At 41.1% G+C, this 15,728-nt stretch overlaps 1 protein-coding gene across 2 annotated transcripts in view; it reads right to left on the bottom strand.

The window, feature by feature from the left end:
• GLRA2 (glycine receptor alpha 2) overlaps positions 1 to 15,728 on the bottom strand; it is a gene marked incomplete at both ends in the record, with an annotated part of 179,726 nt that overhangs the window by 119,220 nt on the left and 44,778 nt on the right. For both annotated transcript variants that reach the window (XM_082610713.1, XM_082610712.1), the window contains one exon: positions 15,451 to 15,674. In XM_082610713.1, the coding sequence (XP_082466839.1) occupies positions 15,451 to 15,674 (224 nt within the window). The remainder of the gene's footprint in view (positions 1 to 15,450; positions 15,675 to 15,728) is intronic.

The following is a 15,728-nucleotide window of genomic DNA, read 5'->3' as shown; positions in this document are numbered from 1 at the left end:
AATAATAGCAAAAATGAATGCAGCTTAAAAACATGCAACAGGAAATTCAGTTCTATTTTGTTTGCTATTGGAAACAACCCAATTTTAGTATTCTTAATCATAGATTTGCTGAATACAATTCTTCTGTGAAGTGAACTTTTCACATTTATTTAGGGGGAAGAGGCTTCAGACATGATATTTCTGCCTTTGTGGCAGACCTAACAATCCTATAGGGACCCAAAATTCTTGAGGTCAAAACTATTAACAGCCGTGGAAAACCCCCCTGAGAGAAATTCCCAATGAGCATGAAACTCTCTCTGAATTTTGTCTCAGCTGAGAACTCAGTGGGTATTTCCCTTCTTCCTTATTTATTTTTCTAATTTCCTTTCTAGGTAGGTTTTGTATGGGAACTCAATGGGTGCCAATAACAAGGAGTCAAGTTAACAGCTCCCGACTTTGCTAAATCACATCATCCGCTGAGCAAATGGGAAGCGATTGGAAAGATCTAATCAGTTCTTTCATGGCCAGCAGAGCCCATACTTTATGATGTCTAGTGTACCACACATCTGCAGGCCTAAAACTCAGACTTGCCTTTTACTTATTTTTTTCCTTTTCATTGAAGTATATATTATACACAGTAAAAATACACAAATCTTAAGTTACAGCGTGATACCTTTTTGCATCTATATGCACCTGTTTAACAAGCACCCAGACCAGATTTAGAATATTCCCATCACCCCAGAACATTCCCATGTGCTCTCTTCTCAGTCAAGAACCTTCAAAAGTAACCACCACTGCTTTTTTTAAAAGCTATTTTTTAATTTAAAAACATGAGTTTTGGGGAAAGAACGAGATGATATTATTTTGTACAGAGATGCAGAAATTGCACCAAATAAGACTGACATATACAACATATACTAAAATGCGAACTATTTTTATCCCCTTTACTCTGGCTCTCCATCTTTTTTGGGAGGGGGTCTCACAGAATTAAGTATTTTTATTGAAAGTCAGATTTTTTTGCTAGCAGACACTGCCTACAGCATGTCAGATTTGCTCTCGTCTTCCTCACCATCTAAAATATTAAGGCCATTGTGTGTGAAGGCAGTGAGCTGAGGCCACCCATTTTCCATTTGACTTTTCTTAAAGAACTCATTTCCTGAAGCATTGTCGCGTATCCCCCACTGTCACTGTGGCGACATGCATGCATTCAGGGCGCCTCTGCTCCTGTTTGCCCAAGGGAAGGAATAAAGTTCCCTTATAGAGGCCCTACTTCTTTATAGAGAGTAAGAAGGCTGAGTGAACATTTTGATTTTAAAGGGAAAAGAATAAGACAAAGCACAGGAAGTCAGCTTCCCCCCAAATCTCCCTCCCCTTCCTTACTACTCTCCTATTCAGTTCACCTTGCCATCAAACCAGCTCTTGGGTTTATACCTTACTTAAAGTTTAAAAGACTGATAGATGCAGACATTGTAAACTGAGTTAATGTTATAGTTTTTTAAATCAAATATACTTTTTAATTTACTTATTTCTCTCCTACGCAAGGTTCTTCCCTTATGCAAGAAGCACAAAGGCTACAACTCTCTCTTTTTCACCATCTAAAATAATGCCTTGAACAGATTAGGTATTCAGTAAATATTTGTTGAGCAAATGAATGAATCTTCATCCTCAAGCTCTGTGGGAGAACTTAAGGCTTTTATTCAGCAGAAATGGGAAAGGACAGAGGATTTAGAAGAGAAGAAGGGTCATCTGAGCCCACGGGATGTTGCCAAATTCCCAGACTGGCAAAAGAAGCCAGAAAGTTGGCCTGGCCCTTTCTGTAAGTTGCTAGCATTTTAGTGGGAACTAGAAATAAGGCAAATCAAGCTGAAAGAAAGCCCGGAGCCCTGTCCACCTGTCCTTGAGCCTTGCTCAGGTAGCTGGGTCCACGGCCAGGACTGTTCTCCTATTGCTAGAAGCATGCGAACTAATCACTTAACTTTATAACGTCATGGAGGACAGGAGGTTCCTTGACTCACAAAGCAACTACTCGTTCATAAGGCACTCAGTATTAGAAGTGGAAGTCCATTCCCAGCAAAAGATTCTTGAGGGAAAAAAAGCCACTTGAAGGGAAAATGAATTTTCAGGTGGAGTTACAAATTGTCATTAGGGATTTTCCTGCTTAAAGCAAAGATTGCCAACATCCTCTTTTGAGAGAGTGAATTCTGATGGTTTTAGTAGTCTGTCTTGTTTGGAAAGGAAGGGTAAGGGGATGCTTCTGTGTTTCAGGAAAAACAAGAGTCTCAGGTATATTGCTGCTGTTCCTCTGTCAGAGACCATGCTTAGCACACTCTGTAGCACACTGCAAACCCTAGCAGTTCACAGAAATATCAGAGGGGATAGAACCTATGGCGTTCTTTTAGGATTAAAATACTTAATAAGGAAAGATAAAAATTCAAGTGATGTCAATAGTATTGATAATCATTCTCTGAGCACCTGCTGTAGGTCAGGTGCTCTCATTATTTTGCAGTCATGGAGTACCATCTCACGAGACACAAAGCATTCTCTGTCTTTGAGATAAGCACATCGGAGCTCAGAGAGGTTAAGCTGTTTTCCCAAAGTCACAAAACCAGTAAGCAACCAAAGTTAGATTTGAACCCAACTTTAATTGATGTCAAAGTTTATTTATTATTTTCCACTCTATCACGTTTCCTCCTTAGAAAAAGAATCTGTTATCACCCTCTTTTGTCTGTGAAGCTAGCAGAATAGGTTGTAGACCTTTCATTTTTTCTGCAGGCATCCAGGCTTCCCATGACTTTTCTGCAGGCATCCAGGCTTCCCATGACTTTTCCTTTTAAAAACTCCAGCCTCTCCTGGCCACCTCACAGAGGAGAAGCACCATTGACTGGGGATCCAGGTACCTGGGTGGTGGACCAGGCTTACAGAGTAAGAGCAATTTGACCTTAACTAAATCTCTGGGCCTCATTCCTCACCCACGACCCCATCCTGCTCAAAATTTCTATGATTCTAAACTGTAAGTGACAGTGACCAGCATGAAGATTTCCTCTTATAGGTGAATTTCCACTCTTGAATATGATGAAAGCCTTAAGTCCAAATAATAATGCTTCTTAAAATTGGAACTTTCTGGCAGTCTGGGTATATAGGTGAGATATTTGTTGCCCCCATAGGGCTTTGTCATCCAACATCGTAGAATGCTATCCACTCTTTCTCCAAGAACATAAGGACAGCCTTACTGTACAGTGTAGGTCTGTTGACCCTTTCCTCTCAGGTGTACCTGGAAATCTCTAAACCATGTGACATTCTAATGTCAGAGAGATTTGACAGGATGCATCATGTATTGAACAAGAGTGTCCTCCTAACATACCTAGACCTTAAGTGAAATTAGCGTGGGGCAAGTTAGAAGTCAAGTTATTTTTTTTTTAAGATTTTTTTTTGACATGGACCATTTTTTAAAATCTTTATTGAATTTGTTACAATATTGCTTCTGTTCTATGTTTTGGTTTTTTGGCCACGAGGCGTGTGGGATCTTAGCTCCCCAACCAGGGATCGAACCTGCACCCCCTACATTAGAAGGCAATGTCTTAAGCACTGGACCACCAGGAAAGTCCCAAATGTGCATCATTTATACAACTCACACATATGGGGAGAGGGAGGGAAGAGTTAGAGGAGTCATTGGATTAAAAGGCCCCACCAGGCTGGTTGTCTGATCAAGATCTCCTTTAGCACCATGGGTTTCAAATTCTGGTGGGCGTGTCACCCGAAGGGCTTGGTAGGAATGCAGGTTCGCAGGCCCTCCGGAGAAGCAGCTTAGGTAAACTGATGCTGGTCTTGTGGAGCACATTTTAAGAAGCTCTACTTCAGCATGTCCCAAGGGAGGACTTTCATTTACTGTCCCTGTGATGGACTAAAAGGAGAAAAATTTGAAAGGGAAATAGCAAGGGATTGAGAAAAGGGTCTGTGATTTTTCCGTAGCTCTAGCACTCTCTTTGGAAAATATGACTTTCTACTTGAACCCGGGTCCGGACAATGAGGCCCAAGTAGGCTTCTAAGTGATTGGACTGGGGGTAGTGAGACAAGGGGGGTTAATCACGAGCCTCAGTCTCCATGGAGTGGCATGCTGGTAAGGTCAAGGCAGTACAAACAAGGTCAGTTCGTTGGCAACCAAGAATATGGTGGGTGTGGCTAGAAAATTGGGAAAGCTGCTAAGAGGGGTGGGGAAGGTACAGCAGAGAGGAAGCCAGACCACGTGCTTATTAACACACACGAGTGTGCAAAGGTGGACAGTGGAACTCTACTCAGGGCGCTGTCTCTGGTCTCTGACTAGAAAAATCAGCCACCGAGAAATTTCAAAGGAAATTGGGGTGGTGGCTGCAACATTCACTGGATGAACCCCAACTAAAAATTTACAAAAGCTCCTGGTACTGAGCAAGGAGGAGGTCAGAGCGTGGAGGAAGACCAGCTCCAGGTCTTTAGTGAGGAGGGATTCGTGTTAAACGGAACTCCACCTGGGCTGTAATCTACTACATCCATTTAGCAATTTTTGGCAAGCATTTATTGAGCGTCATGCTTATCAAACGCTTGAAATAAGAGTTTCTCTCTTGAAGGAGATCATAGTTTAACATTAATAAGATATTAATGTATATGTGTATATATGTGTGTGTGTACATACACATATTCTTTTAATGGAGTCTATCCCAATAGTTCTGCATTTATTATTCAACTTTTTAAAGTTGTTTTCAAATTCTCATTTAAAGAATCCTTCCAGATTATGTAAATCAGACATAGCTGAACTAAATCAAGTAAAAGGCTTTTCATTACTCCCTTGGGGCCTAGATAAGCGCTCACACTGATCGGGTAGAGCAGATAACCTACCCTTCCAGACCTAGATCCTGAGAGGGCCCTTTGGGTCTGTCAGGGAAGTATGACTTGCAATAATCATTTGATGATCCTGAATCAAAACTCAAGGTACCCGCGAAAGGATCTTCGTCCACAGAGAACAAAAGTAATTGGTCCAAGTTTGGCTAGGCATGCAAGGCATGAAATGTGGCTGTGCTTTTTTTTATATAAGTAAAGGTTGAAAATTCATGGCTGCCAAGTATAATGAGCTAATAGACATTTAGCTAAAGGCTTCCATGACTATTAAGATGCAAATCTAGGGAGAGTATAGTGTTTCAAGTACAAGTTACTCATTTCCTCCTTTGTGCCTATGAGTTGATAGATTCTCAGGTTCCCCACCGCTATCCCTGAGAGCAGACTTTGATACCGAGAGTATCAAATGGAAGGGTGAACCTAGGTGGATAACAGGGCTCAGAACTCTGTGGCTAGGACACCAGAGAGAAATCATTTTTTCAATATTGTCTAGGGCTGAAACTAAACCCCAGGTTGGTCGTTAGCTGTGCAGATAGACTCTATCCCCTTAGTTAATTCCAAATAAATATAAAACCTGTTTTTCCGTGTTGACCTTGGGATCTTCAGGAGATGAATGGCAACGCTGCTGGTTCATCAGCTGTTCTACTCCTCTCCCCTGACTAAAATGCCAGTGGCTGACTAGGAAGGTCCATGTTTACCAAACATTATAAAGGCATCACACACAGAAAATACCCATATGCATTGAGCAGTACTAGCTGGGAAGGACAGAAATACAGTATCTGCTCCCATCTGTGCCTGGTCCTTTCAGAAAAAGTGCACACATATGGTGGGCCCATGTTAATTAAGTCCAAATATGGATTGGATTCAACTTGGAGAGCGACTGATAAATCTGCAGCTAAAACTTTTCCAAATGTTTTGATATTTCCGGAATGAAAATGTTTCGAAGATGGTGAATGGGAGAGGGCTAAATGGAACACCATCAGAAAGAAGAGCTCAAATTATCAAAGATTCAGGGGCTTCCCTGGTGGCGCAGTGGTTGGGAGTCCGCCTGCCGATGCAGGGGACGCGGGTTCGTGCCCCGATCCCGGAGGGTCCCACGTGCCGCGGAGCGGCTGGGCCCGCGAGCCATGGCCGCGGAGCCTGTGTGTCCGGAGCCTGTGCTCCGCAACGGGGGAGGCCACAGCAGTGGGAGGCCCGCGTACAGAAAAAAAAAAAAAAAAAAAAAAAAAAAAAAAAAAAAAAAAATTATCAAAGATTCATACAACTAATTCTGCCCACAGTTTAGTTACATTTTAAATTTCAGTCATTTCACAGCTAGTATTTATTTATGCAACCAAATATTCATGAAGATAAAATGTTATTAGCCTGCACATTAAAATAATGACAACTGACTTGTCCACAGTCACTCTGTTGCCTCAGTTCACAGCTATTTAATGGTGACACTGAGGTGAAAAAAGAGGGAATAGCACTGTATAGCAATGTTTTATTTGGGATTATTTTACTTTTGGTGAAAGAGAAAAAGAACAAGTGCTTGTGAAATGCAGATATGGTTTTAAGAAAACCAAAGTGACTTTTCATCTGCTGACAGCTGAGAGCAAAATTGTGTTACTTTGCTGGTATTTTGCCGCACTAAGACCTCTGCTGTGGTAACTGGCGGAGAGTTGCTGGCCACTGTTTCTGGTGGCAAAGGTTGGAGTGAGAACGGAGTCTTGGTCAGACGGTAGGATGGTCCATTCTTGATTAGATAACACTTTGAAACCAAGCACAATTCCTTAGTTGACTCTTAACAAGCAGCTAAAGAGGGGGCCCAAGCCATTAGCTGAAAAAAAGATGCAACTGTCACTTCTGCTAGGAGCGATATACCTCCCAAAGGGAGGAAACCCAAGGCACAGAGAGTAGGCATCTGCTTGGGACTCATGGAAGGTGAGTGGAGCCTGAGTGTAACAGGTACTGAGTAAGGAAATGTCCGTGTGTATGGGTTAGGAAGAATGGGGAGAACTGTCTCGCCACTCCCCTCCCCTTATTCTACAGCCAACCCAGGGTGACTGTGACATTCACTGAACATTTAGTATGAATCGGGGACTGAGAAAAACTGCAGATCGAAGAAAAATTAAGTGACTTCTCATGGTCACTTAGTAAGATTGGATTTGAACCCAAGTCCTCCTGAACTTCAGAACTGACATCTGCCCCACCCCCAGAGTGTTGTCTTTAATCCCTTAGCTTACTTGTTGCTTTCTATCTTTCATCTAACTGCTCAGATTTAGCAAAATATCCCCACTAAAACGGAACATCACATAAAACATTTGTTCTGTTGTCCTTGGAAAGGGATGATCAATCCCATATGGGACGGCCTTGCTCTGAGTGTGTGTCACGTTGTAGAACTTCACATAATTATATATGTCCTTAAATGTTTTTCAATGACTGTCCAATGATAAATGTTGTATCAGATGTTGGTTTGTAATTTTAAATGCCACAAGCAAGGATAGACTTATTGGAAAGACTGTTGAGCTTTGAGGATAGACGATTTTTTCCCATCTTAAAACGGAGTGTCTTTTCTTTGAATTATGTGCTATGAGAATGCACTAAAGTAATTCATGCGTTTCATAAGAGCCATGGTGATATTATTTGTGTTTATTTTGGGATTAGTGCCATCCAGGGAGCCTTTGAAAAGCAGCACTGTGGACCAGGCAGAAGCCCACGTCAACATAAGTTGAGCAGGCTCACCAGGGCCTCTGAATTTCCCTTGGCTTCCCGCCACAGGAAAATTCAGGTGATTAATAATGGCAGACTAGCCCTTGAACTCTGTTGGCTCAAATCTACCAGGTGATTTCCTTTAGTCTTACATATCCAGTTAATAATTATCCTAGCCAACCATCTTTGTATAATTGTCTGAAAGTATATAAACCCCATAATTCATGAACACATTCTAAAATAATATCTCATGGATACTCCTGCTGGTTGAATCAGAGGGTACAAATGATCTAATTTGCGATTGGGAAATTTCTCAATAGGGAGCTCAGTGTTAAGTATTTGTCACGGTGTAAACTATATGTTGAGTATAAGGCTGCCTCTTAAACAGCAGGTAGTCCAACCTTCCCTACCCCACTCCAAAATCAGTTCCTCTCCTCAGATATTCAGTTTGGGAGGAAAAGGTTCAAAGGTCCAAAAGTAGTTTGAGATAGGCACCTTACAATTCAGAATCCCCTCTTGCTGACTCCCAAACCCTAAGGGACATGAAGGACCCACTTGTATTTCCCCATCCAGAAGGAATTTTGCGGTTTGGGAAAGAGGAGATCATTTTGAGACTTATTATAGACTTATGACGGAGCTAGAAGGAGCCTCAGACTTCATCTCATCTCCTGGTTCAATCTCATTTTATAGCAAGGAAACCGAGACTCAGAATGATAAACTGATGACGTTAGAGAGGCTGGTCTTTGAGCCTAGAGGATACAGTAAATGATGGAAGGAGGTGTGGCGCTCCTGATGCCCTAAGCTACCTTCTTGGTATTCTGTTCTTTGCACCATCACCTTCAGAGCAAACTCTAATGAATGTTAATGCAGTGGAAAGTTACCTCCAAATGGAGAAAAACCTACTGGTTGCTATTGCTAGTCCAATCAGGCAAACAGTCAAGGAAAAGTGGTCATGCCGCCTGCCATGTATTTCATTGCATAACCCCCTTTTTTTCCTTCATACAAGGGTAAAATCCTTACTCTGTTGTGTTTGAACCAGTATTATGCCCTTGAGTGTATGTGTATTTCTGAACCCAGTCAGGAGCTCAGCAGAGCTTTCCAGCGCTTTAAGAGAGTCTGTCATGTACAGAACACACTTTCTAGACTTTAATGCTTCTACCCTCAGGCGCATCTTTTTTGAGGACCACTGTCCAAAAGAGCCCCCCCTCCGCACCACTTAGCTCAGCTCCTGCTGAAGCCACTGACGTATATGCATGCCAGCACCTCCCACCCTCCCAACCTTGCTTGCCCTAGGAAGAAGGGAATCGTGGTTTCCATGGCATTTTCCAGCACTTCTCTGAAGCCTCATTGCTTAATTCTGATGTGGGCGCTTATGTTACAGTCATTAATTACTGCATTAAGTCAAGTCCCAAAACTAATGAGGATTTGGACACAGATTTGGAAAATGAGAATGTAATTTTGCCTGGATTATAGGATATAAAGATAAACATGGTCCAAATATGCACAGAGAGAAGAAATCACAGCTTTGCATAGCTGCCTTCTAATAGAAAATAGGGGCTTACGTGTCTCATCACAATTGAGAGTAAGATAATCAAAGTATCACCATTGGTAACATTTAGGCAGGTCTTAGTTCACTGTGCATTCTATTTTCAGCTCTGACATCTAAATAAAGAATGTTCTTTTTTCCTATGCCATAAAAATCATTCTATAGTTAAAGTTAGAATCTTTGAAGTTCTTGCATCAGGCTGTAGGATGGGTCAAGGGTGGGAGGCTATGTTAGAAAAGTTGGCCTTTTATGTGTGTGGATAGTTGGTCATTAGACAGGATTATTTAGGGAGCTCTGTTGGATGTCTGTCTAGAAATCTACACCCCACCTACTCTCGGTGGTCCCTGTAATCTATCATCAGAGGTAGAAGGCATGTCAATCCCCAAGAGCTCTCTATGACAACTCAGATACTACTGGGATGGTGGAACACTGAATCATCAACACCTGCAATTATGAACTGAATCAAAAGGAATTAACAAGTAAATCACCTCTAACACCATAAAGGAATAAGTTTCAGGTCAGATAAAGTTTGATGATGAGGGGCACAGATGTCTTGGTGATGAGGGGTGCTGTTGTGGAGGATCAATCCCATAACTATTTATTGTTTGGAGAACTCTATGCAGTTGGCAGGTAGCATAGGGCCCCTAGGTACCTGGTCAGTAAAATAAAAGACCCTGAAGGCAAACAGTAATGTCTGGAGATCGTAGGGATCTATCCTGGTCAGTTTACTCTTTGTCTTAAAGACTGGAACAGAAAGCACAATCATGAAGTTACAAGAAAATACCAAGGGCCCTAGAGTACAGGGCAATGCCACTTTTGACTGTCTATGCATATAGCATATAGTGTATTCTACTAAAGCTCTTAACCAAATCATCTCTTTTTGAAAGCTGAGGAAATAGAGGTTCAGGGAGAGGACAGATTTTCCCTAGGTCACACAGCTAGTTCTGAGGCCAGAGACCCTAGCCCAAGGGTGTTTGACTCTAAAACCCCAGTCTACTATAGTATCAGAAGGAACCAGGATAACATTCAACATCATACGGTTCAGAGTAGGCGCCCTGAACCATACAGTGAACTGAAAACTGCAAGATGAAGAACATCTTGGTGCTGATTTTACACACTGTAAAATTAAACCAGCAACATAGTTTTGGTGACTAAACATATGTCCACTAACTCTGGTGGGATGAAAATGTATTTCATTTTCGAAAATGAAACAAAAACAGTGAGGTAATCCCTCCATCCTTCTAAAAATGGTAGCCATTTGTTTATCGTGTTAACAAATGTGGGAAAAAGCGACTGATTTAAGTTGTAGCAAATATAACTTAAGTTATATAAGGAGGAATTTCTGCACAATGTTAGAGTAACTTATTATAAGATCCAAGGAGAGAATATAAAATCTCCTTCTCTGAAGGTCTTTAAAAATAGAATAAGTTCTCAACAGGTTGTCTGAAGGTAAGGAGTTGACTTAATAACTTTAATGGGTCTTTTCCGCCCTTTGATCCCTGGGATAGTAAAAGTTTTCAGAAAGTAGATATGCTATATAAGCTATACATGCTGTATAAAACTATCAAATGAGCTTCCTATTTGAAGGTCAATTGTGGCATCTTGAACTTAAACAGTCTTTTTAGACATTTGCGAAATTTTAAGATACTTTATATTCTCATCTTAAATCTTACCTTCTTCCTCCACTAGTTCTTTGAAAATTGAGTCCCCAAAAGGTTGGTTCGAAAATGACATGTGTTTGGTATTGTATTTGTTTGTGTCTTTGGATTTGAGTTGGAGTAAATAAAGAATTAATGTGGGGTAGGAGATGATAGCTCTGAAATAGAAGTCAAGAGCTTTGATTCTTGTCCTAGCTTTCCTATTTATGGGCTCCATTATTTTAGCTCATTTAACTTTTTAAAGAAGTCACTTCCTCATCAGTAGAACAAGGATATTTTGCCCTGTAATACCTTCAATTTAAAAAAAAAATCCTATGCTTCTATAAAAGTCAGAGTTTCGGCAGAAAAGTCTCAGAAGCAGTGGGAAGTAAGGGAAGAAAAAAAATATTAGCAAACACATTGTGGACATATGAGACCAGCTGCTCCTCTTTAAAAATGCTCACCCTCTCCTTTTGTCTTTCATGTTGCACACCATAGGTCATGATGCCCTGACTTAATACTACAATTCATTATACTCGATTCAGTAAATATTGTTTGAGCACTAATATGTATTATACTCAAGGCTCACCTCGTTATTGCACTGTGGATTCAGGCCTTTTAAAGTAATATGAATTTGGAATTTGACTGTCTCTGAAGAGGGTATACAAAGCAAGATGTGTGTCCTTGTTTACACTTTCGTCAAGAATGGTCAATACTTAATGGGGTGGGTCAACAAAAAACTTGAAAACAGAGTAAGATCAAACATATGAGGGAAGTGAATAATTAAAAAGTAATCAGAGGATAAGTGCACAGAAATAGATTTGACACTTTCATCATCAGAGACTATGTCCTGCATCACTGGATAGAAATTTTCTAACACTGAGCTAAGACCTTTGGTTCCTATTTAAAAGATTTGTTTAAATTTTACTCAGGTGCCTCAGGTGTTTGAATCTGCAGGACATGTATGGATTTCTCGTCTATTGTCACTCCCTTTTTTAAATCTTTGTCTTCTGGCAAACATATATTACCTCTTGGGAAGTGTGATCTTGCTTGTTATGAAGTCAGTGGGCTGCATAGTTCTCTTTGTGTTTTGTTTGGCCATCAAAGCCTTGGGCTTCGGTTTCCATGCAGAGTTAATTCTACCTCTGCTCCTACAAAGCTAAGAAGGCATAGAATTTTTCCTGGCTGAAATGCTACCATCCATTTGCTTTAGGTTTTAGGAAAATTCAAATACAAAACATAACCATAGAACATTATTTTTTTAATGTGGACCAGCGTTGAAGTAATTATTAAAATATGTCAGGTGGAGGCAATTCATGAGTTTATCTTTGGTACTTCTGTTGTATGCCTTCTTTCTATCTTTCTTAACTCTCTTCGTCCTATCTGATTTTTCCTCTCAGGCATCCAACATGCTCTTTCTCACTATTCTTCACAGACATTAAACCTACTATCAGAAAGAAAATTTCGTATCAGCTCTTTATGGCTTAGTATGAATTGAGGATAGCGTATTCCCTCTCCTGGGGATATTTGCATTGTGAACCTTAGAGTTGAGGGAAAGTCCTTCCTAATGGAATGTCAGCAAGGACTTTCCAGCACCTTTAAGACACCAGAAACTGTACTTTAAACTTGAGTTGGACCTGCAGCTGGGCATATATTAGCACTAATTCCTCCTTACCCTCTAGTTAAATTGAGTCCAGTGACTCAAGTAAACAGGAGTGTGGGTGCCGACCCCCAAATTCTAACAATATTTGAGTCACAGAATTCGTTTGCAAAGTTAGAGCCACTTTTCTTTTCCTTGTTCCCTGTTTATTCCTACTACTCAATTTATCTTATGTCTGCCTGCCTTGTTAGACTGGAGCCCTTCCAGGACAGAGACCACATTTTACTCACCTCTGGATCTCTAGGCCCAGCACAGTGTCTGGCTCATTGAAAACCCTTCCAGGCGAGTAATTAGATTCCTGCAATTCAAATCTGCCAAGAGCTGTGTTTCCCTAAAATGGCGTGCCCAGTTCTCCTACACCAAGGGTCTTTCCCCTGATTTCATAGAATACCCACAGTGAAGGAAAAGTCTAAACCAGCCTGCCACAGGACAAAGTCCACCCAACCCAAAACAATTGTGGGGTATTTCAGAGCCTACTGGGAACCAGAGATAGAAGAATTGCCTCTGGATCGAGTCTCGGGGACATTCTATTCTTCATGGTTCTAGAATGGAAGGGCCTTTATAGAACAGAAGGAAAAAAAAAAACCCCTGGTTTTATTTCGGCAGTGCACGATGCCAGGTATTTACTAGAGCAAATGCCACCCAAGGCCCAGAGGGTTAGCTGGAGCAGCTGATACCCTGTGCTGCTTTTTATAACTCTCCTTCCCAGCACCATGCTCTATATATGTCCCATTTCATCAGGTCACATCAACTTAGGTTGTGCCCAATACTGCATCTTACACCAAATGCATCACCATGTGGAATATTCTGTGTTTCCAAAAAAAATTTTTATAAAAATGAATGTAAAGTTTCTTAAAAATAAAGTGGGGGAAGTTTCCCTGGTTCTTTGTGGAAGTGGTGACTTTGCCACTTTTTACAAATGAGCAGCCTCTTTCCTTCCAAAAGACATTGCAGCTATCTGCCATCAGCAAGCTGTGATATTACTAGGTTAAGAATGGAATATACAGTACAGACCTAAATTGTATATAGAGTTGTGAAATACAGTTTTGGTGGTGGTGAGTCAGCAAACTTGTGAAAATCATTTGCAAAGACACTAGCTGTCTTTTTTTTTTTTTTTTTGGTAATAAGATTGGAGAGAAAGGGGGAATTCTCTAAAGGATCTTTAAAATGTCAATATTTATTCAATGTATTTGATTTCTCTCATATACAATACACTGTCTTGGCCCTTTGGGAGGGGTTACAAAAGATGCAAAATCCGAATATCTTGGCTTTAAAGAGCTTATTATTTAGAAAGAATGTTAACTTAAAAATGCAAACAGCTGGGGCTTCCCTGGTGGCGCAGTGGTTGGGAGTCCGCCTGCCGATGCAGGGGACACGGGTTCGTGCCCTGGTCCGGGAGGATCCCACGTGCTGCTCAGCGGCTGGGCCCGTGAGCCATGGCTGCTGGGCCTGTGCGTCCGGAGCCCGTGCTCCGCAATGGGAGAGGCCACAACAGTAAGAGGCCCGCGTACCGCGCAAAAAAAAAAAAAAAAAAAAAAAACTCCTCTGAAAAATGCAAACAGCCATCATTTCATTTATTGAGAACATACTCTGTGTCATGAACTGTGGCAAGTATTTTTATTTACTCTATATCAGGGGTTGGCAAACTATGGCCAAAGAGCTAAATCTAGTCCACCACCTGTTTTTGTAAATAAAGTTTTATTGAAACATGGCCACACCTAATTGTTTGAGTATTGTTTATGGCTGTTTTGTGCTATAATGGCAGAGTTGAGTAGCTCTGACAGAGTTGAGACAGTCTGACTGGCAAAGCTAAAATACTTTCCATCTGCCCTTTACAGAAAATATTTGGTGACCTCTGCTGTATATAATTCATTCTCACAAGAATACTCTAAGATAAATATGGTGTTTCCCATTTTCCAATTAAGGTAACTGAAGGTTATAGCTTATGTAACTTAGTAAGTGGCAAAGCTTCAGTTTACTTCTAGGTTTGTCTGATTCCAAAAGTCTATGTTCTTGTGCTATATGTGTGTACAGAAGTAGCCAAAATATGGGGTAGGAAGAAATCAGAGACTTACAGATTCACAGAGAAGCTGTTATTAGAGTTCCAAAAAGGGAGTGATTATTTTGATTATAGGGTGATACATATTCTGGAGAAGATCATATTTGAATAAAAAAGCAAAAATGCATCTGAGAAATTTTCTATCCCAAGCTCAAGCCCAAGAAATGTTAACAGATCAAGATCACATGTTTAGTTAGAAGTAGATCTGGGATTAGAACCAGTTTTCCATTCACTGAGCTCAAAGTATGCTGTTAGTGACGATACTGAGCCATTGAATCTTTGTGTGTGTGTGTGTGTGTGTGTGTGTGTGTGTGTTTAAATGCTATAGAATGGCATAATTATTTGAAATGAGAATTTGTATGTTATGCTCAGTGGTAATTGAACTAAAGGGCCTGCACTTCCTTTATTGAACCAATCAAAAACATATTTGTGGGGCTTCCCTGGTGGCGCAATGATTGAGAATCTGCCTGCCAATGCAAGGGACACAGGTTTGATCCTGGTCCGGGAAGATCCCACATGCCATGGAGCAGCTAAACCCGTGAGCCACAACTACTGAGCCTGCGCTCTGGAGCCCGCAAGCCACAACTACTGAGCCTGCGCAGCTAGAGCCTGTGCTTTGCAACAAGAGAAGCCACCACAATGAGAAGTCCGCACACCGCAAAGAAGAGTACCCCCCGCTCACCGCAACTAGAGAAAGCCCGTGCACAGCACCGAAGACCCAATGCAGCCAAAAATAAATAAATAAAATAAACAAATAAATAAAAACATATTTGTGCAGATATTTATATGATACCATCACCTACCCACCATCCTACCAAATATATTTTGGTTATGGAGAATTACACTTCTGAGACCATGGGAACCACTGGCACTCTCACTAACTTTAAGTTTAAATAATAAACAAGAGACCACAAAGGATAATATTCATATACATCTTGCCCTGCAGAATCATGCAGCTCTAGGTCAGGAGAAAAATGGAGAAGGGAGTAGGGGGCAGCCAAAGGAAGCTTACCTGATACTGTAGAGCACTTTGCCATTTTTTGAAATGCGAAGCAACTTGTTGTCGGTGGTGACATCGTGGAAGTTGGCCCCCTTCTCATTGGCAAAGAACAAATCTGGTTTCCAAATGGAGTCCAGCATCGATGGGTCCAAGTCCAGAGAATCATCAGGGTACTCGCTATAAGCCAGCCGTGAATCATTCCACTGTTGTCTCAGAAAAATATTCACTCGGTAGTCCTACAGAAACGCCATGCGTAAGCGTTACTTCTTGCCCACTCTGGCATATTTTCC

The sequence above is a fragment of the Mesoplodon mirus genome, assembly GCF_964341445.2.
Source record: "Mesoplodon mirus genome assembly, chromosome: X".
In the NCBI taxonomy this organism is placed as follows: Eukaryota; Metazoa; Chordata; class Mammalia; order Artiodactyla; family Ziphiidae; genus Mesoplodon; species Mesoplodon mirus.
The sequence above is the reverse complement of the archived record's forward strand: the minus strand, read 5'-3'. Positions and strand labels throughout refer to the sequence as shown.